Here is a 23,674-nt window from a genome sequence, read left to right as displayed (position 1 = left end):
CCTCGGTGTCGCGACATGGCCTTGTGTGTCGCGACATGTCCTTGTGTGTCGCGACATGTCCTTGTGTGTCACGACATGGCCTCGGTGTCACGACATGGCCTTGTGTGTCACGACGTGGCCTCAGTGTCGTGACATGACCTCGGTGACCCCTTGGGAGCTCTTGTGCTCCCCCCAGGTTTGGTTTTGTTCATCCCAGTTCAGCCCAGTTCATTCCAGTGTCCCCCAGTTCATCCTGGTGCGCTCCCAGTTCATCCCAGTGCTGCCCAGTTTGTTCTGGTGCACTCCCAGTTCATCCTCATTCATCCCAGTCCCATCCAGGTGCACTCCCAGTTCATACCAGTTCATCTTGGTGCACTCCCAGTCCATACCAGTGCACCCCAGTTCATTCTAATCCATCCAGGTGCACTCCCAGTCCATCCCAGGTCCATCCCAGTCCATCCCAGTCCATCCCAGTGCATTCCAGTCCATCCAGGTGTACTCCCAGTCCATCCCAGTCCATCCAGGTGCGCTCCCAGTTCATACCAGTGCACTCCCAGTGCATCCCAGTTCATTTCAGTCCATCCAGGTGCACTCCCAGTCCACCCGAGTGCACCCCCCAGTCCATCCCAGTCCCTCCCAGTGCACTCCCAGTGCATCCCAGTTCATTTCAGTCCATCCAGATGCACTCCCAGTCCATCCCAGTGCACTCCCAGTGCATCCCAGTTCATCCAGGTGCACTTTCAGTCCATCCAGGTGCGCTCTCAGTGCATCCCAGTGCACTCCCAGTGCATCCCAGTTCATTCCAATTCATCCAGGGGCACTCCCAGTGCATCCCAGTCCATCCAGGTGCACTCCCAGTGCACTCCAGTCCATCCAGGTGCACTCCCAGTTCATCCCAGTGCACCCCAGTCCATCCCAGTTCATCCAGGTGCACTTTCAGTCTCTCCAGGTGCGCTCCCAGTGCATCCCAGTTCATTCCAGTCCATCCAGGTGCACTCCCAGTGCATCCCAGTGCACTCCCAGTGCACCCCAGTCCATCCCAGTCCATCCAGGTGCACTCCCAGTGCACTCCCAGTCCATCCCAGTTCATCCAGGTGCACTCCCAGTCCATCCCAGTGCACTCCAATCCATCCTTGGTGCACTCCCAGTCCATCCAGGTGCACTCCCAGTCCATCCCAGTCCATCCAGGTGCACTCCCAGTCCATCTCAGTTCATCCTAGTTCACCCAGGTGCACTTCCAAACCATCCAGGTGCACTCCCAGTGCATCCCAGTTCATCCAGGTGCATTCCCAGTGCATCCCAGTGCATCCAGGTGCACTCCCAGTCCATCCCAGTGCACCCCAGTCCATCCTTGGTGCACTCTCAGTCCATCCAGGTGCACTCTCAGTTCATCCCAGTCCATCCAGGTGCACTCCCAGTCCATCCCAGTCCATCCAGGTGCACTCCCAGTGCACTCCAGTCCATCCCAGTCCATCCAGGTGCACTCCCAGTGTGCCCCAGTTCATCCAGGTGCACTCCCAGTCCATCCCAGTGCACTCCAGTCCATCCAGGTGCACTCCCAGTCCATCCAGGTGCACTCCCAGTGCATCCAGGTGCACTCCCAGTCCATCCCAGTGCACTCCAGTCCATCCAGGTGCACTCCCAGTCCATCCAGGTGCACTCCCAGTCCATCCAGGTGCACTCCCAGTGCATCCAGGTGCACTCCCAGTCCATCCCAGTGCACTCCAGTCCATCCAGGTGCACTCCCAGTCCATCCAGGTGTACTCCCAGTCCATCCAGGTGCACTCCCAGTGCACTCCCAGTGCACTCCAATCCATCCAGGTGCACTCCCAGTCCATCCAGGTGCACTCCCAGTCCATCCCAGTGCACTCCCAGTGCATCCCAGTCCATCCCAGTGCACTCCAATCCATCCAGGTGCACTCTCAGTCCATCCCAGTGCACTCCCAGTGCATCCCAGTCCATCCCAGTGCACTCCAATCCATCCAGGTGCACTACCAGTCCATCCCACTCCTTCCCAGTCTATCCCAGTCCATCCAGGTGCACTCCCAGTTTGTTCCAGTCCATCCAGGTGCCATCCCACTCCATCCCAGCACACACCCCTCCCCCCCCCACCCCTCCCCCACCCCCCTCACACCTCCGTCACCAACCTCCCCCCTCCCCACCCCTTCTCCCCCCCCGCCTCCCCATCCACCCCCCACCCCTCCCCGCTCCCCCCGCCCTCCTTGGGGGTCTCGGGGGCGGCCCCGGGCCCCTCGGGGTGGTGGGGGCAGGGCGCGGCGGGCTCCCCCTGCCCGCCCTCCTCCCCGCGCAGCTCCCGCCGGTAGAAGTAGGAGAAGTTGGAGACGATGACGGGCACGGGCAGCGAGATGGTCAGCACGCCGGCGATGGCGCACAGCGAGCCCACCAGCTTGCCCCCCACCGTCACCGGCGCCATGTCCCCGTAGCCCACCGTGGTCATGGTGACCACCGCCCACCAGAAGGCCTGCGGGATGGAGGTGAAGGCCGTGGCCGCGTCCTCGGCCTCGGCGAAGTAGACGGCGCTGGAGAAGAGCACGACGCCGATGAGGAGGAAGAAGATGAGCAGGCCCAGCTCCCTCATGCTGGCCTTGAGCGTCTGGCCCAGGATCTGCAGGCCGGTGGAGTGGCGGGAGAGTTTGAAGACGCGGAAGACGCGCACCAGGCGGATGACGCGCAGCACGGCCAGCGACATGGCGGGCTGGCCGATGCCGCGCTGCCGCGCCAGCTCCGTGCCCAGCGCGATGAAGTAGGGCGCGATGGCCGCCAGGTCGATCAGGTTCATGGCGCTGCGGAAGAAGGCCGCCTTGCTGGGGCTGGCCACCAGGCGCACCAGCAGCTCCAGGGAGAACCAGCAGATGCAGATGGTTTCCACCAGGAAGAAAGGGTCGGTCAGGCCCGAGCGGTGGGGAGGGGGAGTGGGGGTGGTGGTGTTGGTGGGGGTGGGAGAGGGGGGCTGTGGGGAGAGAGGGGAGAGAAAAGTGGGGGGTGAGGAAACAGCTGAAAATGCAGCACTCAGAGACCACCCAGACCCCCAGATCCACCACCCAGAGGGGTTAACAGGGGTTGGAGACCACCCAGACCCCCACATCGACCACCCAGACCCTGAGATCCACCACTCAGACCCCCAGATCCACCAAAAGACCCCCAAATCCACCACCCAGACCCCCAGATCCACCACCCAGAGGGGTTAACAGGGGTTTGGAGACCCCCTAAAATGGGTTATCGGTGGGGAGGGGTAGTGGGGATGGTGGTGTTGGTGGGGGTGGGAGAGGGGGGCTGTGGGGAGAGAGAGAAAGGTGGGGGGTGAGGAAAGAGCCGAAAATGCAGCACTCAGAGACCACCCAGACCCCGAGATCCACCACCCAGACCCCCAGATCCACCACCCAGAGGTGTTAATGGGGCTTGGAGACCACCCAAAATGGGGTGAACGAAGTTGGAGACCACCCAGACCCCGAGATCCACCACCCAGACCCCCAGATCCACCACCCAGACCCCCAGATCCACCACCCAGACCCCCAGATCCACCAAAACACCCCCAGATCCACCACCAGACCCCCAGATCCACCACCCAGAGGGGTTAACGGGGGTTGGAGACCACCCAAAATGCGTTAGCGGTGGGGAGGGGGTGTGGGGGTGGTGGTGTTGGTGGGGGTGGGAGAGGGGGGCTGTGGGGAGAGAGGAGAGAGAAAGGTGGGGGGTGAGGAAAGAGCCGAAAATGCAGCACTCAGAGACCACCCAGAGGGGTTAATGGAGCTTGCAGACCACCCAGACCCCCAGATCCACCACCCAGAGGGGATTAACAGGGGTTGGAGACCCCCAAAATGGGGTGAACGAAGTTGGAGACCTCAGACCCCAAGATCCACCACCCAGACCCCCAGATCCACCACCCAGAGGGGTTAATGGGGGTTGGAGACCACCCAGACCCTGAGATCCACCAACCAGACCGCCAGATCCACCACCCAGAGGGGGTTAATGGGGGTTGGAGACCCCCAAAATGGGGTGAACGAAATTGGAGATCACCCAGACCCCCAGATCCACCACAAGACCCCCAGATCCACCACCCAGAGGGGTTAACGGGGGTTGGAGACCACCCAGACCCCCAGATCCACCACCCAGACCCCCAAATCCACCACCCAGAGGGGTTAATGGGGGTTGGAGACCACCCAGAACCCCCAAATCCACCACAAGACCCCCTGATCCACCACAAGACCCCCAGATCCACCAAAAGACCCCCAAATCCACCACCCAGACCCCCAGATCCACCACCCACAGGGGGTTAAAGGGGGTTGGAGACCCCCGGAATGGGTTAGCGGTGGGGAGGGGGCGTGGGGGTGGTGGTGTTGGTGGGGGTGGGAGAGGGGGGCTGTGGGGAGAGAGAGAAAGGTGGGGGGTGAGGAAACAGCCAAAAATGCAGCACTCAGAGACCCCCAAAATGGGGTGAACAAGGCTGGAGACCACCCCAGACCCCCAGATCCACCACCCAGACCCCCAGATCCACCACCCAGAGGGGTTAATGGGGGTTGGAGACCACCCAGACCCTCCAGATCCACCACAAGACCCCCAGATCCACCACCCAGAGGGGTTAACAGGGGTTGGAGACCCCCAAAATGGGGTGAACGAAGTTGGAGACCTCAGACCCCGAGATCCACCATCCAGAGGGGTTAACAGGGGTTGGAGCCTACCCAGACCCCCAGATCCAGCACCCAGACCACCAAATCCACCACAAGACCCCCAGATCCACCACAAGACCCCCAGATCCACCACAAGACCCCCAGATCCACCACCCAGACTCTCAGATCCACCACGCACAGGGGGTTAAAGGGGCTTGGAGACCACCCAAAATGGGGTGAACGAAGTTGGAGACCACCCAGACCCTGAGATCCACCACCCAGAGGGGTTAATGGGGGTTGGAGACCACCCAGACCCTCCAGATCCACCACCCAGACCCTCCAGATCCACCACAAGACCCCCAGATCCACCACCCAGACCCCCAAATCCACCATCCAGAGGGGTTAACAGGGGTTGGAGACCCCCAAAATGGGGTGAACGAAGTTGGAGACCACCCAGACCCCGAGATCCACCACCCAGACCCCCAGATCCACCACCCAGACCCCCAGATCCACCACCCAGACCCCGAGATCCACCACCCAGACCCCCAGATCCACCAAAAGACCCCCAAACCCATCACCCAGACCCCCAGATCCACCACCCAGAGGGGTTAACAGGGGTTTGGAGACCCCCTAAAATGGGTTAGAAGTGGGGAGGGGGAGTGGGGGTGGTGGTGTTGGTGGGGGTGGGAGAGGGGGGCTGTGGGGAGAGAGGAGAGAAAAGTGGGGGGTGAGGAAACAGCCGAAAATGCAGCACTCAGAGACCACCCAGAGGGGTTAATGGAGCTTGCAGACCACCCAGACCCGCAGATCCACCACCCAGACCCCCAGATCCACCACCCAGAGGGGTTAACGGGGGTTGGAGACCACCCAGACCCCCAGATCCACCACCCAGACCCCCAGATCCACCACCCAGAGGGGTTAATGGGGGTTGGAGACCACCCAGACCTTGAGATCCACCAACCAGACCGCCAGATCCACCACAAGACCCCCAGATCCACCACCCAGAGGGGTTAATGGGGGTTGGAGACCCCCAAAATGGGGTGAACGAAATTGGAGATCACCCAGACCCCCAGATCCACCACAAGACCCCCAGATCCACCACAAGACCCCCAGATCCACCACCCAGACCCCCAAATCCACCACCCAGAGGGGTTAATGGGGCTTGGAGACCCCCAAAATGGGGTGAACGAAGTTGGAGACCACCCAGACCCCGAGATCCACCACCCAGACCCCCAGATCCACCACCCAGAGGGGTTAACAGGGGTTTGGAGACCCCCAGAATGGGTTAGAAGTGGGGAGGGGGAGTGGGGGTGGTGGTGTTGGTGGGGGTGGGAGAGGGGGGCTGTGGGGAGAGAGGAGAGAGAAAAGTGGGGGGTGAGGAAAGAGCCGAAAATGCAGCACTCAGAGACCACCCAGACCCCCAGATCCACCACCCAGAGGGGTTAACGGGGGTTGGAGACCACCCAGAACCCCCAAATCCACCACAAGACCCCCTGATCCACCACAAGACCCCCAGATCCACCACAAGACCCCCAGATCCACCACCCAGACCCCCAAATCCACCACCCAGAGGGGTTAACAGGGGTTGGAGACCCCCAGAATGGGTTAGCGGTGGGGAGGGGGAGTGGGGGGGGTGGTGTTGGTGGGGGTGGGAGAGGGGGGCTGTGGGGAGAGAGGGGAGAGAAAGGTGGGGGGTGAGGAAAGAGCCGAAAATGCAGCACTCAGAGACCACTCAGACCCCTAGATCCACCACCCAGACCCCCAAATCCACCATCCAGAGGGGTTAACAGGGGTTGGAGACCCCCAAAATGGGGTGAATGAAGTTGGAGACCACCCAGACCCCGAGATCCACCACCCAGACCCCCAGATCCACCACCCAGAGGGGTTAACAGGGGTTGGAGACCACCCAGACCCTGAGATCCACTAACCAGACCCCCAAATCCACCACCCAGAGGGGTTAATGGGGGTTGGAGACCACCCAGACCCTGAGATCCACTAACCAGACCACCAAATCCACCACAAGACCCCCAGATCCACCACTTAGACCCCCAGATCCACCACAAGACCCCCAGATCCACCACCCAGACTCTCAGATCCACCACGCACAGGGGGTTAAAGGGGCTTGGAGACCACCCAAAATGGGGTGAACGAAGTTGGAGACCACCCAGACCCCGAGATCCACCACCCAGACCCCCAGATCCACCACAAGACCCCCAGATCCACCACCCAGAAGGGGTTAACAGGGGTTGGAGCCCACCCAGACCCCCAGATCCAGCACCCAGACCCCCAGATCCATCAAAAGACCCCCAGATCCACCACCCAGACCCCCAGACCCACCACAAGACCCCCAGATCCAACACCCAAACCCCCAGATCCACCACCCAGAGGTGTTAATGGGGCTTGGAGACCCCCAAAATGGGGTGAACGAAGTTGGAGACCACCCAGAGCCCCAGATCCACCACAAGACCCCCAGATCTACCAAAAGACCCCCAGATCCACCACAAGACCCCCAAATTCATCACCCAGACGGGTTAACGGGGGTTGGAGACCACCCAGACCCCCAAATCCACCATCCAGACCCCCAAAATCCACTACCCTGAGGGGTTAACAGGGGTTGGAGACCACCCAGACCCTGAGATCCACCACCAGACCCCCAGACCCACCACCCAGAGGGGGTTAACAAGGTTGGAGACCCCCAGACCCCCAGGCCCCAGGCATGGGCCCAGGAGGAGGAGGAGGAGGAGGAGGAGGAAGAAAAGGGCTGAGGATGGTGAGGATGGTGAGGATGAAGATGAGAAGGATGAGGATGGTGAGGATGAAGATCAGAAGAATGAAGGTGGTGAGGATGATGACAATGAAGATGAGAAGGATGAAGGTGGCAGGGATGGTGAGGATGAAGATGAGAAGGATGAAGGCGGCAGGGATGGTGAGGATGATGAGGATGGTAACAATGACACCGAGGATGATGAGGATGGTGACAATGACACCGATGATGACGAGGATGATGAGGATGGTGACAAAGACACTGAGGATGATGAGGATGGTGAGGATGGTGACAACGACACCAACGATGATGAGGATGATGAAGATGGTGACAATGACACTGAGGATGATGAGGATGGTGAGGATGGTGACAACGACGCTGAGGATGGTGAGGATGGTGACAACGACACCAACGATGATGAGGATGATGAAGATGGTGACAATGGCACCAAGGACGATGAGGATGGTGACAATGACACTGATGATGATGAGGATGATGAGGATGGTGACAATGACACCAAAGATGATGATGATGGTGACAACGACACGGAGGACAATGAGGATGGTGACAATGACACCGATGATGATGAGGATGGTGACAATGATGACCAAGGACAATCAGGATGATGAGAATGGTGACAATGGCACCAAGGATGATGACGAGGATGATGAGGATGATGACAATGACACCAAAGATGATGAGGATGGTGACAACAGCACTGAGCATGATGAGGATGGTGACAATGACACTGAGGATGATGAGGATGGTGAGGATGGTGAGGATGGTGACAACGACACCAATGACGATGAGGATGGTGACAATGATGACCAAGGACAATCAGGATGATGAGGATGGTGACAATGGCACCAATGATGATGATGATGGTAACAACGACACCGAGCATGATGAGGATGGTGACAATGGCACCAATGATGATGAGGATGGTGACAATGACACTGATGATGATGATGATGGTGACAACGACACCGAGCATGATGAGGATGGTGACAATGATGACCAAGGACAATCATGATGATGAGGATGGTGACAATGGCACCAATGACGATGAGGATGGTGACAATTATGACCAAGGACAATCAGGATGATGAGGATGGTGACAACGTCACCGAGCACGATGAGGATGGTGACAAAGACACTGAGGATGACGAGGATGATGAGGATGGTGACAATGATGACCAAGGACAATGAGGATGATGAGGATGGTGTCAATGACACCGATGATGACGAGGACGATGAGGATGGTGACGATGACACTGAGAATGATGAGGATGATGAGGATGGTGACAACGACACCGATGATGATGAGGATGGTGACAATGATGACCAAGGACAATCATGATGATGAGGATGGTGACAATGGCACCAATGGTGATGAGGATGGTGACAATGGCACCAATGATGATGATGATGGTGACAACGACACCGAGCATGATGAGGATGGTGACAATGATGACCAAGGACAATCATGATGATGAGAATGGTGACAATGGCACCAATGACGATGAGGATGGTGACAATGGCACCAATGACGATGAGGATGGTGACAATTATGACCAAGGACAATCATGATGATGAGGATGGTGACAACGTCACCGAGCACGATGAGGATGGTGACAATGACACTGAGGATGACGAGGATGATGAGGATGGTGACAATGATGACCAAGGACAATGAGGATGATGAGGATGGTGTCAATGACACCGATGATGACGAGGATGATGAGGATGGTGACAAAAGCACCGACCACGATGAGGATGGTGACAATGACACTGAGGATGACGAGGATGATGAGGATGGTGACAATGATGACCAAGGACAATGAGGATGATGAGGATGGTGACAATGACACCGATGAAGACGAGGATGATGAGGATGGTGACAATGACACCGATGATGACGAGGATGATGAGGATGGTGTCAATGACACCGATGATGACGAGGATGATGAGGATGGTGACAACGGCACCGACCACGATGAGGATGGTGACAATGATGACCAAAGACAATCAGGATGATGAGAATGGTGACAATGGCACCAATGATGATGAGGATGGTGTCAATGGCACCAATGATGATGAGGATGGTGACAATGGCACCAATGATGATGAGGATGGTGACAATGGCACCAATGATGATGAGGATGGTGACAATGACACCGATGATTGATGAGGATGATGAGGATGGTGACAATGATGACCAAAGACAATCAGGATGATGAGAATGGTGACAATGGCACCAATGATGATGAGGATGGTGTCAATGACACCGATGATGATGAGGATGACGAGGATGGTGACAACGACACCGAGGACAATGAGAATGGTGACAATGATGACCAAGGACATTTGGGATGATGAGGATGGTGACAATGACACCGAGGATGATGAGGACAATGAGGATGGCGGCAATGATGACCAAGGACATTTGGGATGATGAGGATGGTGACAATGACACCGAAGATGATGAGGACGATGAGGATGGCGGCAATGATGACCAAGGACATTTGGGATGATGAGGATGGTGACAATGACATTGAGCACGATGAGGATGGTGACAACGACCCCGCCGACGATCCCAACGCCCGCGCCCGCCCCGCTCACCTCTCCCTCGCCGCCGGCCCGGAACTGCGGCAGCGTCTCCAGGCAGAACACCACGATGGACACCAGGATGACCAGCACGGACAGCAGCGCCACCACCCTGGCGGCCGGCGAGCTCTCGGGGTGCTCGCACAGCAGCCACGCCCGCCGCCGCAGCCCCCCGCGCGGCAGCGCCGGCGGCTCCTCCACCGAGAAGCCTTCGGCCTCGCGCAGCCGCTCCTCCGCCTCGTCGCCCAGCTGGTAGAACCGCAGCTCCTCCAGGAACACGTCCAGCGGCACGTCCGGGGGTCTCCGCAGCCGCCCCCCGCTCTGGTAGTAGTAGAGCACGGCCCCGAAGGCGCCGCGGTGCCGGTCGAAGAAATACTCGCGGCGCTGGGGGTCGAAGAAGCGGCGGCGGCGGCGGGGGTCGCCCAGGAGGGTGTCGGGGAAGCGCCGCAGCGTCCGCACCAGGGTCTCGAAGCGGCGGCCGGCCACGTTGATGGCGACGCGCTCGCAGCAGCCCAGCGGCTCCCCCATGCCCGCGGGGAGACCCCCGGCACGCCGGGGCACGGGCGGGGCGGAGGGCACCGAGGGCAGCCTGGGGCTGGGGGCGGTCGGGGAGGGAGAGGGGGGGTCTGCGGGGTTGGGGATGGGGCGAAAGGGTTGGGGGTTTTTAGGGGTTGTGGAGGATCCCTACAAGTTGGGGCGACCCCAAAACTCTTGGGGTTCCTTAAAGATTGGGGGAATCCCAAAAATGTTGGGGGGGCTACAGCGCTGGAGGAACCTCGAGGTTCTTCAGAGTTGGAGACAAACCAAAAGGGGTTTGTCCAAATTTGGGGTTTTTAAAGGTTGTGGAAGGTCCCTACAAGTTGGGGCGACCCCAAAACTCTTGGGGGTTCCAATGGGACCTTAAAGATTTGGGGGAACCCCCTAAAATGTTGGGGGTCTAGGAAGCTGGAGGAACCTCGGGGTTCTTCAGAGTTGGGACACCGCAAAAGGCTTTGGGGTTTTTAAGACTTTTGGAGGGTCCTTACAGGTTGTGGGGACCCCAAAACTCTTGGGGGTTCCAATGGGACCTTAAAGAATTGAGGGGGACCCCAAAAATGTGGGGAGGGCTACAGCGCTGGAGGAAACTCGAGGTTCTTCAGAGTTGGGGACACCCCAAAACTTTTGGGGTTTTTAAGGGTTGTGTAGGGTCCTTACAGGTTGAGGGGACCCCAAAACACTTGGGGGTCCCAATGAGACCCTAAAGATTTGGGGGAACCCCAAAAATGTTGGGGTCTACAGCGCTGGAGGAACCTCGAGGTTCTTCAGAATTGGGGACAAACCAAAAGGTTTTGGGGTTTTTAAGACTTGTGGAGGGTCCTTACAGGTTGAGGGGACCCCGAAAGTTTTGGGGGTTCCTTAAAGATTTCGGGGAACCCCAAAAATAACGGGGGTCTGCAACATTGGAGGAACCTCAAGGTTCTTCAGAGTTGGGTGCAACCCCGAACTTGTGGGGTTTTTAAGACTTTTGGGGGGTCGTTACAAGTTGGGGCGACCCCAAAACTCTTGGGGGTTCCAATGAGACCCTAAAGATTTGGGGGAACCCCAAAAATGTTGGGGTCTACAACGTTGGAGGAACCTCGAGGTTCTTCAGAGTTGGGGACACCCCAAAATGTTTTGGGGTTTTTAAGACTTGTGGAGGGTCCTTACAGGTTGAGGGGACCCCGAAAGTTTTGGGGGTTCCTTAAAGATTTGGGGGAACCCCTAAAATGTTGGGAGGGCTACAGCGCTGGAGGAAACTCGAGGATCTTCAGAGTTGGAGACACCCCAAAACTTTTGGGGTTTTTAAGACTTGTGGAGGGTCCTTACAGGTTGACAGGACCCCAAAACTCTTGGGGGTAACAGTGGGATCCTAAAGATTTGGGGGACCCCTAAAATATTTGGGGTTTGCAATGCGGGAGGACCCTCAAGCACTGGGGACACCCCAAAACTTTTGGGGTTTTTAAGACTTGTGGAGGGTCCCTACAAATTGAGGGGACCCCAAAACTCTTGGGGGGTCCCAATGAGACCAGAAAGATTTGGGGGAACCCCTAAAATATTGGGGGTCCCAATGTGACCCTAAAGATTTGGGGGAACCCCAAAAATATTTGGGGTCTGCAACATTGGAGGAACGTCGAGGTTCTTCAGAGTTGGGGACACCCAAAACTTTTGGGGTTTTTAAGATTTTTGGGGGGTCCCTACAAGTTGAGGGGACCCCTAAATTATTGGGGGTCACAATGAGACCTTAAAGATTTGGGGGAACCCCTAAAATATTTGGGGTCTGCAATGCTGGAGGAACCTCAAGCACTGGGGACGCCCCAAAACTTTTGGGGTTTTTAAGACTTGTGGAGGGTCCCTACAAATTGAGGGGACCCCAAAACTCTTGGGGGGTCCCAAAGAGACCAGAAAGATTTTGGGGAACCCCAAAAATATTTGGGGTCTTCAACGTTTGAGGAGCCTCGAGGTTCTTCAGGGTTGGGGACACCCCAAAACTTTTGGGGTTTTTAAGACTTTTGGGGGGTCCCTACAAGTTCGGGGGACCCCAAAACTCTTGGGGGGTCCCTAAAGATTTGGGGGGCTGCCGGAGAACCCTCAGGGTTTTTTTGGGGGGGATTCCAACAGATTTGGGGCCCCCCTCAATTTGTTGGGAGGGGTCCCCGGGTGACCCCAAAGATTTGGGGAACCCTCGAGGTCTTTGGGGGGTGACCCCAAAGTTTTGGGGGGGACCCCAAAAATGTCGGGGGGTCGGCAGAGCTGGGTGGTCCTCGGGGGTCTCGAGGTCCTCGGGTGACCCCAAAAATTTGGGGGAGCCCTTGGGGCGGGTCCCTGCTCGGTGTCCCCCTGTCACTGAGTGTCCCCCGATTGTCCCCAACCCCCTCCCCGAGTGTCCCCACCCCCGCCACCCGTGGTGTCCCCAAGGTGTCACCAGGGGGGTCCCCAGCGCCTGGCGCTGTCACCGCCTGTCCCCACCCGCTCACGGGGTGACCCCGGCCCTGCCACCCGCGCGGGGGGAGGGGTCCCCAAATCCTCCTGTCCCCGCTGTCCCGGGGGTGTCCCCGCTGTCCCCGGAGGTGTCACCACCCACCCCCCCCTCTCCTTTGTCACCAGGTGTCCCCAACCCCTCGGCCGACCCCCTCCCCCCACTCCGTCCCCGCGTGCCCCCTCCCACGTCACCCGGGTGTCCCCAACCCCCTCCCCTCCCCCACGGGGTGTCCCCTGCCCGTGTCACCGGGTGTCCCCGGCCCGCCGTCCCGCTGTCACCGCCGCTGTCCCGTAAACAGGGTGACAGCAGGGTGGCCCCGCGGTGTCGGGTTCCCCCCCGCGCTAAAAATAACGGGGGGGGGTGGGGGGGTGACCGGACACCCGGGTCCTCCCCCCCCCCCACACCCCCGGGGTCACCGAATGTCCCCAAAGAGGGGGAGACACCCCTGGGGGGGTGACCGGACCGGACACCCGGGTCCTCCCCCCCGGGGGTCACCGAATGTCCCCAAAGAGGGGGGGACAACCCTGGGGGGGTGACCGGACCGGACACCCGGGTCCTCCCCCCCCCCCCACCCCCGGGGTCACCGAATGTCCCCAAAGAGGGGGGGACACCCCTGGGGGGGGTGACCGGACACCCGGGTCCTCCCCCCCCACCGGGTCACCGAATGTCCCCAAGGAGGAGGGGGGGACACCCCTGGGGGGTGGGGGGGTGACCGGACACCCGGGGCCTTCCCCATCCCCCCCCCGGGGTCACCGAATGTCCCCAAGGGGGGAGGGGACACCCCTGGGAAGGGGGGGAGGGGAACGGGGGTGTCCCCCTTCGCCCCATGGCAGCACGGGGGGGGGACACCCCGAATTGAGGAGGGGGGAAGGGGCACGGGGAGACCCCCCCCCCGCCCCCCCGGTGGTGGGGTGTGGTGTCGCCCTGGTTGTCATGGCAACGGGACAGGGCGTCACCTGGGAAGGTGTGAGGGCGGGGACAAGGGGGGGGGTGACATCCCGGTTGCCGTGGCAACAGGACGGGATAGTGGGGGGGAGGGGTGTTTCCCTCGGTTGTCATGGAAACCACACGGGGCGCCCCACCCCCGTTGCTATTGGGGGGTGGGGGGGGGGGGGTGTCAAGCTGGTTGCTATGGCAACGAGGCAGGTTGTTTTCCGCCCCCCGTTGCTATGAGGGGAGGGGGCCGCAGGATGCCCTCGGTTGCCATGGAAACCGCTCGCCCTGAAGCGAGGCCCCGCCCACGTTGCCGCGGCGCGCGGCGGGAGGCGTGGCCACCTCATTACAACGGTCCGACCACGCCTCCTCTCTAGGCCACGCCCACATCAGCATCCAGTTAGACCACGCCCACAGCAACGACTCCATTTGACCACGCCCCCTTTGACCACGCCCTCACCCCCTCACGGAGCCGTTACCGGCCCCTCCCCGCCTTTCCGCCGCCGCCACTTCCGGTTTCCCCCTCACTTCCGCTGGCGCCGCGGCGGCCGCGCATGCGCGGGGGGAGGCGCGCGCGGAGCGGCCGGGCCGGAGGGAGCGCGGGGTCCGTGAGGGCCGGGGGGCGGCGGGGCCGGGCCCTGAGGGGGCACGGGGGGTCCCGAGGGGCGAACGGGGCGGGAAGGACCCGCGGAGGGAAGCGGGAGAGGTCCGGAGGGGCGGGGGAGTCGGGGGGGGGCTGGGGTGGGTGTGTGAGGGTGAGGGGGGGGCGCCGCCGTGAGGGGTTGGGGGTCTGAGGGCGGTTATGGGGGGTGGGGGAGGGGTTTGGAGGGGATTTTGGGGGGGTTTTGGGGGTCTCGGGGTGGTTGTGGGGGGCTGGGAGTGGGGGGGGTGGGGTTTATGGGGGTCTGGGGGTGTCCGGAGGGGATTTTGGGGGGTTTAGGGGAGCCTGGTGTGGGGTGAGAGGCGCCTGGGAAGGTTTTGGGGGGTCCCGGGTTGGGTTACGGGGGTCTGGGATGTGTCTGGGGGTGGCTGGTGTGGGGCGAAAGGGGCCTAGGAGAGTTTTGGGGGGGCTCAGGTGGGGTCATGGGGGTCTGAAATGGGTCTGGGGGTGTCTGGGCTGAGGTTATTGGTGTCAGGAGGGGATTTTGGGGGTCTGGGGGTGGCTGGTGTGGGGTGAGAGGGACCCAGGAGGGTTTTGGGGGTCTCAGTTGAGGTTTTGGGGGTCTGAAATGGGTCTGGGGGTGTCTGGACTGAAGTTATTGGTGTCAGGAGGGGGTTTTGGGGGTCTGGGGGTGGCTCGTGTGGGGTGAGAGAGACCCAGGAGGCTTTTGGGGGGTCTCAGTTGAGTTTTTGGGGGTCTGGAATGGGATGGGGGAAACCCAGGTGGGGTTTTGTGGGTCTGGAATGGGTCTGGGGGTGTCCAGGGCAGGGTTATGGGGGTCAGGAGGGGATTTTGGGGGTCTGGGGGTGGCTGGTGTGGGGTGAGAGGGACCCAGGAGGGTTTTGGGGGTCTGGAATGGGTCTGGGGGTGTCCAGGGCAGGGTTATGTGGGTCAGGAGGGGATTTTGGGGGGTCTCAGTTGAGTTTTTGGGGGTCTGGAATGGGACTGGGGGGTCCCAGGAGGGTTTTGGGGGGTCCCAGGTGAGGCTGTGGGGTTGGGGTGAGTTTTTGGGGGTCCGGTGTGGGATGAAGCGGCTGCAGCGAGGGCAGAATTTGGGAATTTTTGGATATTTTAGGATGATTTTGGGTGGGTTCAGGGGGTCCTGACCCACCCTGTGCCCCCCCAGAGCCCCCCAGGATGACGCAGTTCCTGCCCCCCAACCTTTTGGCCCTTTTTGCCCCCCGGGACCCCATCCCTTACCTGCCCCCCCTGGAGAAGTTACCCCACGAGAAGCACCACAACCAACCCTACAGCGGCATCGCGCCCTACATCCGGGAGTTCGAGGTACCCCAAACCCCTGGGACCCCCCAAAACCTGCCCAGACCCCCAAAACCTGCCCAGAACCCCCTGGGACCCCCCAAAACCTGACCAGACCCCCAGAACCCTGCCCACACCCCCAAAACCCCCTGGGACCCCCAAAACCTGCCCAGACCCCCAAAATCCCCTGGGACCCCCCAAAACCTGACCAGACCCCCAAAAGCCTGCCCAGACCCCCAGAACCTTGACCAGACCCCCAAAACCCCCTGGGACCCCCAAAACCTGCCCAAACCCCCAAAAGCCTGCCCAGACCCCCAAAACCCTGCTCAGACCCCCAAAACCTTGCCCAGACCCCCAAAACCCTGACCAGACCCCCAAAATCCCCTGGGACCCCCCAAAAGCCTGACCAGACCCCCAAAACCCTGCCCACACCCCCAAAACCCTGACCAGACCCCCAAAACCCCCTGGGACCCCCAAAACCCTGCCCAGACCCCCCAAAACCTGCCCAGACCCCCAAAACCCTGCTCAGACCCCCAAAACCCCCTGGGACCCCCGAAACCCTGCACAGACCCCCCAAAACCCTGCTCAGACCCCCAAAAGCCTGACCAGACCCTCAGAATCCCCCCAAACCCCACCCCAAAACTCCCCAAAACCCCCTGGGACACCTAAAACCCTGACCAGACCCCCAAAACCCCACTCCAGACCCCCAGAATCCCCCAAACCCCACCCCAAAACTCCCCAAAACCCTGCCCAGACCCCCAGAACCCTGACCAGAACCCCAGAATACCCCAAAACCCCACCCAGAACTCCCCAAAACTCTACCCAGACCCCCAGAATCCCCCAAAACCCCACCCCAGAGCTCCCCAAAACCCTCCCCAGACCCCCAAACCCCACCCCAGAACTCCCCAAAACCCTACCCAGACCCCCAAACTCCACCAGAGAGCTCCCCAAAACCCTGACCAGACCCCCAGGACTCCCCAAAACAGCCCCAGACCCCCAAAACCCCACCCCAGAATTCCCCAAAACCCCGCCCAGACCCCCAGAATCCCCCAAAACCTCATCCTGGACTCCCCCCAGACCCCCATAACCCTGCTCCAAACCCCCTCCCCACCCTCAAATTCCCGCCCAGACCCCCAAAACCCTTCTCAGACCCCAAAACCCCACCTTGGGTCTCCAAAACCCCACCCCAGAACTCCCCAAAACCACCCCGGACCCCCAAAATCCTCCCTTGCATTCCCCCAAATTCCCCATAACCTCATCCTGGACTCCCCCCAGACCCCCATAACTCTGCCCCCCAAACCCCCAGGACCCCAGAAACCCTTTCCAGATACCTGGAATCCCCCAAAACCCCACACCAGCCCCCCAAACCTCCCTCCAGAACTCTCCAAAACTGCCCCAGACCCCCAAAACCCCACCCCAGAACTCCCCAAAATCCTCCTGGACCCCCAGAACTCCCCAAAACAGCCCCAGACCCCCAAAACCCCACCCCAGAACTCCCCAAAACTGTCCTGGACCCCCACAATCCTCCCCTGCATCCCCCTAAATCCCCCATAACTCCATCCTGGAATCCCTCCAAACCCCTTCCCCATCCCCAAAACCCTTCCCAGAATCCCCCAAGACCCCCAAAACTCCAACCCAGCCCCCCAAAATTCCCCCCCAGAACTTCCCAAAACAGCCCCGGACCCCCAAAACCAGCCCGGACCCCCAAAATTCTCCTCTGAATCCCTCCAAATCCCCCATAACCCCACCCTGGACTCCCCCAGACCCCCAGAATCCCCCAAACCCCACCCCAGAACTCCCCAAAATCCTCCTGGACCCCCAGAACTCCCCAAAACAGCCCCAGACCCCCAAAATCCCACCCCAAAACTCCCAAAAGCCGCCCTGGAACCCCATAATTCCCCCCTGAATCCCCCCAAATCCCCCATAACTCCACCCTGGACTCCCCCCAGGCCCTCCTGGAGCCCCCCAAACCCTCCTGGAGCCCCCCAAACCCTCCTGGACCCCCCCAAACCCCTCCTGGACCCCCCCAAACCCCTGTGCGTCCCCCCAGGACCCCCGCGATGCGCCCCCGCCGACGCGCGCCGAGACGCGCGAGGAGCGCATGGAGCGCAAGGTACGTCCAGAACCCCCCAAAACTGGGGGCAAACCCCCCAAAACCGGGTCCAGACCCCCCCAGAGGGGCTCAGCCCCTTCCCCACCTGGCTGGGGGTGCTGGGGGGGTCCCCAAAACTGACACCAAGGGGGTTTCGTTTCCCTAAATTTCAGCTCGTCATCAAGGCAGAATTTGGTTCATCCCCGCCCTGGGTTTTAGGGAATCCTCCTGGGTCACTCTCCCCCTCCACCACCGGGGTTTTTTGGGGTCCCCACTGGATTTTGGGGTGGAATCTGTGGGTTTGGGGACCCCCTGAGGTCACCCCAAGCCCCATTTTTTGGTCACTTTTCCCCCTTTTTTTCCCCCCCAACAGCGACGGGAGAAGATCGAGCGAAGGCAGCAGGAGGTGGAGTCTGAGCTCAAGCTCTGTAAGTTGGGAGGGGTTCTGTGGGGCTGGGGGGCTCCCATGGGGCTGGGGGGGGTCCCCCTTTTCCTCTGACCCCTCCTGACCCCCTCTTTTTTCCTCTTTTCCCCCAGGGGACCCCCACAATGACCCCAATGCTCAAGGAGATGCCTTCAAAACCCTGTTCGTGGCCAGAGTGGTGAGTGCTGGGGGGAGGAAATGGGGTCCCCCCCAATTCTGGGGGACTCACACCGATTTTTGGGGTTTCCCCAGGCTCTTGGGGGTGTCCTCTCAATCTTTGGGGTTCCCCAATCCATGTGGTCCCCCTTAATTGCGGGTTTTCCCCCTGATCTGTGGGATCTCCCTTTAATCTGTGGAGCTCTGTGGTGCTCCCCACTAATTTCTGGGTTTCTCTTCAATCTTTGGGGTCTTCTCCAGATTTTTGTGGGTTTTCCCAATTTTTGGGATCTCCCAGTTCTTGGAAACTCCCCCCTCTCAATTTTGGGGTCACCCCTCCTCATTTCTTCCCAGAATTACGACACGACGGAGTCGAAGCTGCGCCGAGAGTTTGAGGTTTACGGCCCCATCAAGAGGGTGAGTGGGGGGGGGTCACCCCCAAAAATGCACCCCCAAACACCCCGTGCTCTCCAGGGGAGTCACACCTGTCCCCAAATCCTTATTTTGGGGTGTCACACCTGGAGTACAATCACCTCTCTGTGACCCCCCCAAACATCCCCGTGACCATTGCCCGGGGTGGGGGGGTCACACCTGTGTGTGTCCCCCCCCTATTTTTGGGGTCCCTCACCTGTCCCCACCTGTCCCACCCTTGCAGATCTACATGGTGTACAACAAGCGCTCGGGGAAGCCACGTGGCTACGCCTTCATCGAGTACGAGCACGAGCGGGACATGCACTGTGAGTACCCCCAGACCCCCCCCCCGGGCCCCCAAAATCCCCCAGCCCCCCCAACTCCGCATGTCTGACCCCCACACACACACCTGGGGGGCCCCGTGGTCCCCCCGGGCCGGGCGCCAGGTAAGTACCGGGGCGGGGCCTGCGGCGACTGGGCGGCGGCCGAGTGAGGCTACAGGTGGCCAAAGCTACCATTGGTCAAGGGTCCAGGTGGCCAAAGCTACCATTGGTCAAGGGTCCAGGTGGCCAAAGCTACTGGTGGCCAAGGCTACCAGTGGTCAAGGGTTCAGGTGGTCAAGATACAGGTGACCAAGGCTACAGGTGGCCAAAGCTACTGGTAGTCAAGGGTCCAGGTGGCCAAGGCTACCAGTGGTCAAGGGTCCAGGTGGCCAAAGCTACTGGTGGTCAATGCTACCAGTGGTCAAGGGTTCAGGTGGTCAAGATACAGGTGGCCAAGGCTACCAGTGGTCAAAGTTACAGGTGGACAAGCTACAGGTGGACAAGGCTTCTGGTAGCCAAGGGTTCAGGTGGTCAAATCTACTGGTGGCCAAGACTACCAGTAGTCATGGGTTCAGGTGGCCAAGGCTACTGGTGGCCAAGGCTACCAGTGGTCAAGGTACAGGTGGTCAAGGGTTCAGGTGGACAAGCTACAGGTGGCCAAGGCTTCTGGTAGCCAAGGGTTCAGGTGGTCAAGATACAGGTGACCAAGGCTATTCGTGGTCAAGGTACAGTTGGCCAAAGCTACTGGTGGTCAAGGGTCCAGGTGGCCAAAGCTACTGGTGGCCAAGGCTACCAGTGGTCAAGGGTTCAGGTGGTCAAGGTACCGGTGGCCAAGGCTGCTGGTAGCCAAGGCTACCAGTGGTCAAGGCTACTGCTGGCCAGGGGTACAGGTGGTCAAGGTACAGGTGGTCAAGGCTATCAATGGTCAAGATTACAGGTGGCCAAGGCTACTGGTAGCCAAGGGTTCAGGTGGACAAGCTACAGGTGGCCACGGCTACCAGTGGCCAAGGTTACAAGTGGCAAGGTCTCAGGTGGCCAAAGACTATTGGGTGGCCAAACTAGAGGTGGACCAGCGGTCAAGGACACAGGTGGCCAAGGTGTAGGTGGCCAAATTCACAGGTGGTCAGGGCTGCAGGTGATGCAGTTTTAGGGCTACCAATGGCCGAGGTAACCAGGCTGCAGGTAAGCAGGGCTACAGGTGGCCAAAGTACGGCCACTGCTGGACTCCAGGTGGTGGCCAAGGCCGTGGTTGGCCGAGGCTACGGCCCAGCTGAGGGACAGGTGGTGGCCAAGGTTGTGGCTAGTCAAGGGACCAGCAGAGCTACAGGCGGTGGCCAAGGCTCCAGGTAGCCAAACTCCACGCAGCCGAGGTGATGGCTGGCCAATGGGATGGTTGACCAAGGCTACGGTTTGCCAAGCTACAGTTGGCCGGTGGTATTGTTGGCCAGCCTACAATCAGTCATGGCTACCATTGGTCAAGATTCCAGGTGGCCAAACTACAGGCAACCAAGGCTACAGTTGGCCAAGGCCGTGGTTGGCCAAGGCCGTGGTTGGCCAAGGCTCCCGTTGGTTGACCAAGGCTCCCGTTGGTTGGCCAAGACCATGGTTGACCAAGGCTCCCGTTGGTTGGCCAAGGCTATTGTTGGCCAAGGCCGTGGTTGGCCAAGGCCGTGGTTGGCCAAGGCTCCCGTTGGTTGGCCAAGGCTACAGTTGGTTGGCCAAGGCTCCCGTTGGCCAAGGCTCCAGTTGGTTGGCCAAGGCTGTGGTTGACCAAGGCTGCAGTTGGCCAACGCTCCCATTGGCCAAGGTTCCGTTGTGAAGGCTGCAGTTGGCTATAGTTCCAGTTGATTGGCCGAGGCCATGGTTGACCAAGTCAATGGTTGGCCAAGGCTGTGGTTGGTCAAGGCTCCCATTGGCCAAGGCAACAATTGGTTGGCCAACGCAGTGGTTGGTCAAGGCTGCAGTTGGCCAAGGCTACCGTTGTGAAGGACGCAGTTGGCTATAGCTCCGATTGGTTGGCCAAGGCCGTGGTTGGCCAAGGCTCCAGTTGGTTGGCCAAGGCTGGGGTTGACCAAGGCTCCAGGTAGCCCAACTGCAGGTGACCGAGGCTGTGGTTGGCCAAGAGTTTGATTAGCCAAATTACAGGGAAACATCACTGCGATTGGCCAAGGGTACCGTTGACCAAGGCTTCAGTTGGCCAAGACTGTGAGTGGAGCTACCATTGGCCAAGTGTCCAGTTGGCCAACCACCCGTTGGCCAACATTCTGTTGGTCAGGGCTACCATTGGCCAACCACCTGTTGGTCAAATGTCCAGCTGGCCGAGCCTATGAGTAGAGTTCTTGTTGGTCAACCTTCTGTTGGTCAAGAACCCGTTGGTCAACCTTCCATTGGCCAACCGCCCAATTGGTCAACCTTCCGTTGGCTAACCACACATTGTCCAAGCATCCAAGTTGACCAAACCTACAGGTTGAGGTGCCATTGGGCAGCCTTCCATTGGTCAGCAACCCTGTTGGCCAAGTGTTCAGCCGGCCGAGCCTATGGGTAGAGCTCCCATTGGTTAACTTTCAATTGGCCAACCCTTCCATTGGTCAACCTTCCATTGGCCAACCACTCGTTGGCCAAGCATCCAAGTTGGCCGAGCCTTTGGGTAGACCTCGGTCAACCTTCCATTGGTCAACCTTCCATTGGCCAAGCATCTTAAGATGGCCGAGCCTATGAGTAGACCTTGGTCAACCTTCCATTGGCCAAGCGTCCAAGTTGGCCGAGCCCATGGGTAGAGCTCCTGTTGGTCAACCTTCCATTGAGTTTCTCCAGCCTTCCATTGAGGTTGTCCAACCTTCCATTGAGGTTGTCCAATCTTCTATTGAAGTTGGCCAGTCTTTCATTGAGGTTGCCCAACCTACCATTGAGGTTGTCCAATCTTCCATTGAGGTTGGCCAACCTTCCGTTGAGGTTGGCTAGTCTTCCATTGAGGTTGGCCAGTCTTCCATTAAGGTTGGCCAGTCTTCCATTGAGGTTGGCCAACCTTCCATTGACGTTGGCCAACGTCTAGTTGGCCAGGTGGGTCCATCCTGCGGCGGGCGCGTCGTGCCAGCGCCGCTCTCTCTGTGTCTCTCTGTGTCCCTGCGCCCCTCGTGCCGGGCGTTCCGGGGTGTCCCTATTCTGGGGGTGTCCCTGCTCTGGGGGTGGCTCCGTTCTGGGGTGTCCCCGTTCTGGGGGTGCCGGATCCAGGATGTCCCAGTTCTGGGGGTGTCCCCATTCCGAGGTGTCCCGGTTCTGGGGTGTCCAGGTTCCGGGGACGCCAGCTCTGGGGGTGTCCCTGTTGTTCTGGGGGTGTCCCCATTCCGGGGTGTCCCTGTTCCGGGGTGTCCCGGTTCTGGGGAGTCCCCAGTTTTGGGGTATCCCCATTCCAGGGTGTCCCTGTTGGGGGTGTCCAGGTTCTGAGGGCGCCAGCTCCAGGGGTGTCCCGGTTCTGGGGTGTCCCGGTTCTGGGGTGTCCCCATTCCGGGTGTCCCGGTTCTGGGGTGTCCCGGTTCTGGTGTGTCTCCATTCCGGGGTATCCTGTTTTTGGGTGTCCCAGCTTTGGGGTGTCCCCATTCCAGGGGTGTCCCAGTTTTGGGGTGTCCCCATTTCGGGTATCCCTGTATCGGGGTGTCCCCATTCCAGGGGTGTCCCAGTTTTGGGGTGTCCCCATTTCGGGTATCCCTGTATCGGGGTGTCCCCATTCAAGGGGTGTCCCAGTTTTGGGGTGTCCCCATTTCGGGTATCCCTGTATCGGGGTGTCCCCATTCCAGGGGTGTCCCCGTTTTTGGGGTGTCCCGGTTCTGGTGTGTCCCCATTCCGGAGTATCCTGTTTTTGGGGTGTCCCAGTTCCGGGGTGTCCGGTTCTGGTGTGTCCCCATTTTGGGTGTGTCCCGTTTTTGGGGTATCCCGGTTCCGGGATGTCCCCGTTCCAGGGGTGTCCCTGTTTTTTGGGATATCCCGTTTTTGGGGTATCCCATTTTTGGGCTCTCCCATTTTTGGGGTGTCCCATTTTTGTCCTGTTCCATTTTTGGGGTATCCCATTTTTGTGCTTTCCCATTTTTGGGGTATCCGATTTTTGGGCCCTCCCATTTTTATACTCTCCTGTTTTTGGGGTATCCCATTTTTATGCTCTCCCATTTTTAGGGTATCCCATTTTTATGCTCTCCTATTTTTGGGGTATCCCATTTTTATGCTCTCCCATTTTTGTCCTGTCCCATTTTTAGGGTATCCCATTTTTTGTGCTCTCCCATTTTTGGGGTATCCAGTTTTTGGGCTCTCCCATTTTTGTCCTCTCCCATTTTTAGGGTCTCCCGTTTTTGGGGTATCCAGTTTTTAGCCTCTCCCATTTTTAGGGTCTCCCGTTTTTGGGGTATCCAGTTTTTGGGGTATCCAGTTTTTGGGCTCTCCAGTTTTTATG

At 59.5% G+C, this 23,674-nt stretch overlaps 3 protein-coding genes across 3 annotated transcripts in view; 2 read left to right on the top strand and 1 right to left on the bottom strand.

Annotated features, from left to right (window-relative positions):
• Nucleotides 1–2,107: 2,107 nt before the first annotated feature.
• On the bottom strand, nucleotides 2,108–14,465 carry LOC311164743 (potassium voltage-gated channel subfamily A member 7-like; the record flags this gene model as incomplete). Its single annotated transcript, XM_084224321.1, has 5 exons — nucleotides 2,108–2,950; nucleotides 9,994–10,573; nucleotides 13,255–13,317; nucleotides 14,181–14,282; nucleotides 14,389–14,465. 5 exons carry the CDS (start codon nucleotides 14,463–14,465, stop codon nucleotides 2,108–2,110), a joined length of 1,665 nt encoding a protein of 554 aa, XP_084080447.1.
• Nucleotides 14,466–14,476: 11 nt separating this feature from the next.
• On the top strand, nucleotides 14,477–19,304 carry LOC311164742 (U1 small nuclear ribonucleoprotein 70 kDa-like; the record flags this gene model as incomplete). Its single annotated transcript, XM_084224320.1, has 7 exons — nucleotides 14,477–14,513; nucleotides 15,697–15,854; nucleotides 17,878–17,940; nucleotides 18,293–18,347; nucleotides 18,457–18,521; nucleotides 18,854–18,916; nucleotides 19,155–19,304. Exons 2-7 carry the CDS (start codon nucleotides 15,708–15,710, stop codon nucleotides 19,302–19,304), a joined length of 543 nt encoding a protein of 180 aa, XP_084080446.1. The 5' UTR covers nucleotides 14,477–14,513; nucleotides 15,697–15,707.
• A 1,087-nt stretch (nucleotides 19,305–20,391) lies between these two features.
• LOC311164741 (protein lin-7 homolog B-like) overlaps nucleotides 20,392–23,674 on the top strand; it is a gene marked incomplete at its 5' end in the record, with an annotated part of 11,664 nt that continues 8,381 nt past the window's right edge. The window contains 4 exons of the mRNA XM_084224319.1: nucleotides 20,392–20,415; nucleotides 20,464–20,579; nucleotides 21,179–21,279; nucleotides 23,562–23,578. Of these exons, the coding sequence (XP_084080445.1) occupies nucleotides 20,392–20,415; nucleotides 20,464–20,579; nucleotides 21,179–21,279; nucleotides 23,562–23,578 (258 nt within the window). The remainder of the gene's footprint in view (nucleotides 20,416–20,463; nucleotides 20,580–21,178; nucleotides 21,280–23,561; nucleotides 23,579–23,674) is intronic.

Source organism: Fringilla coelebs (genome assembly GCF_963513975.1).
Source record: "Fringilla coelebs genome assembly, chromosome: 36".
Lineage (NCBI taxonomy): Eukaryota > Metazoa > Chordata > Aves > Passeriformes > Fringillidae > Fringilla > Fringilla coelebs.
The sequence above is the reverse complement of the archived record's forward strand: the minus strand, read 5'-3'. Positions and strand labels throughout refer to the sequence as shown.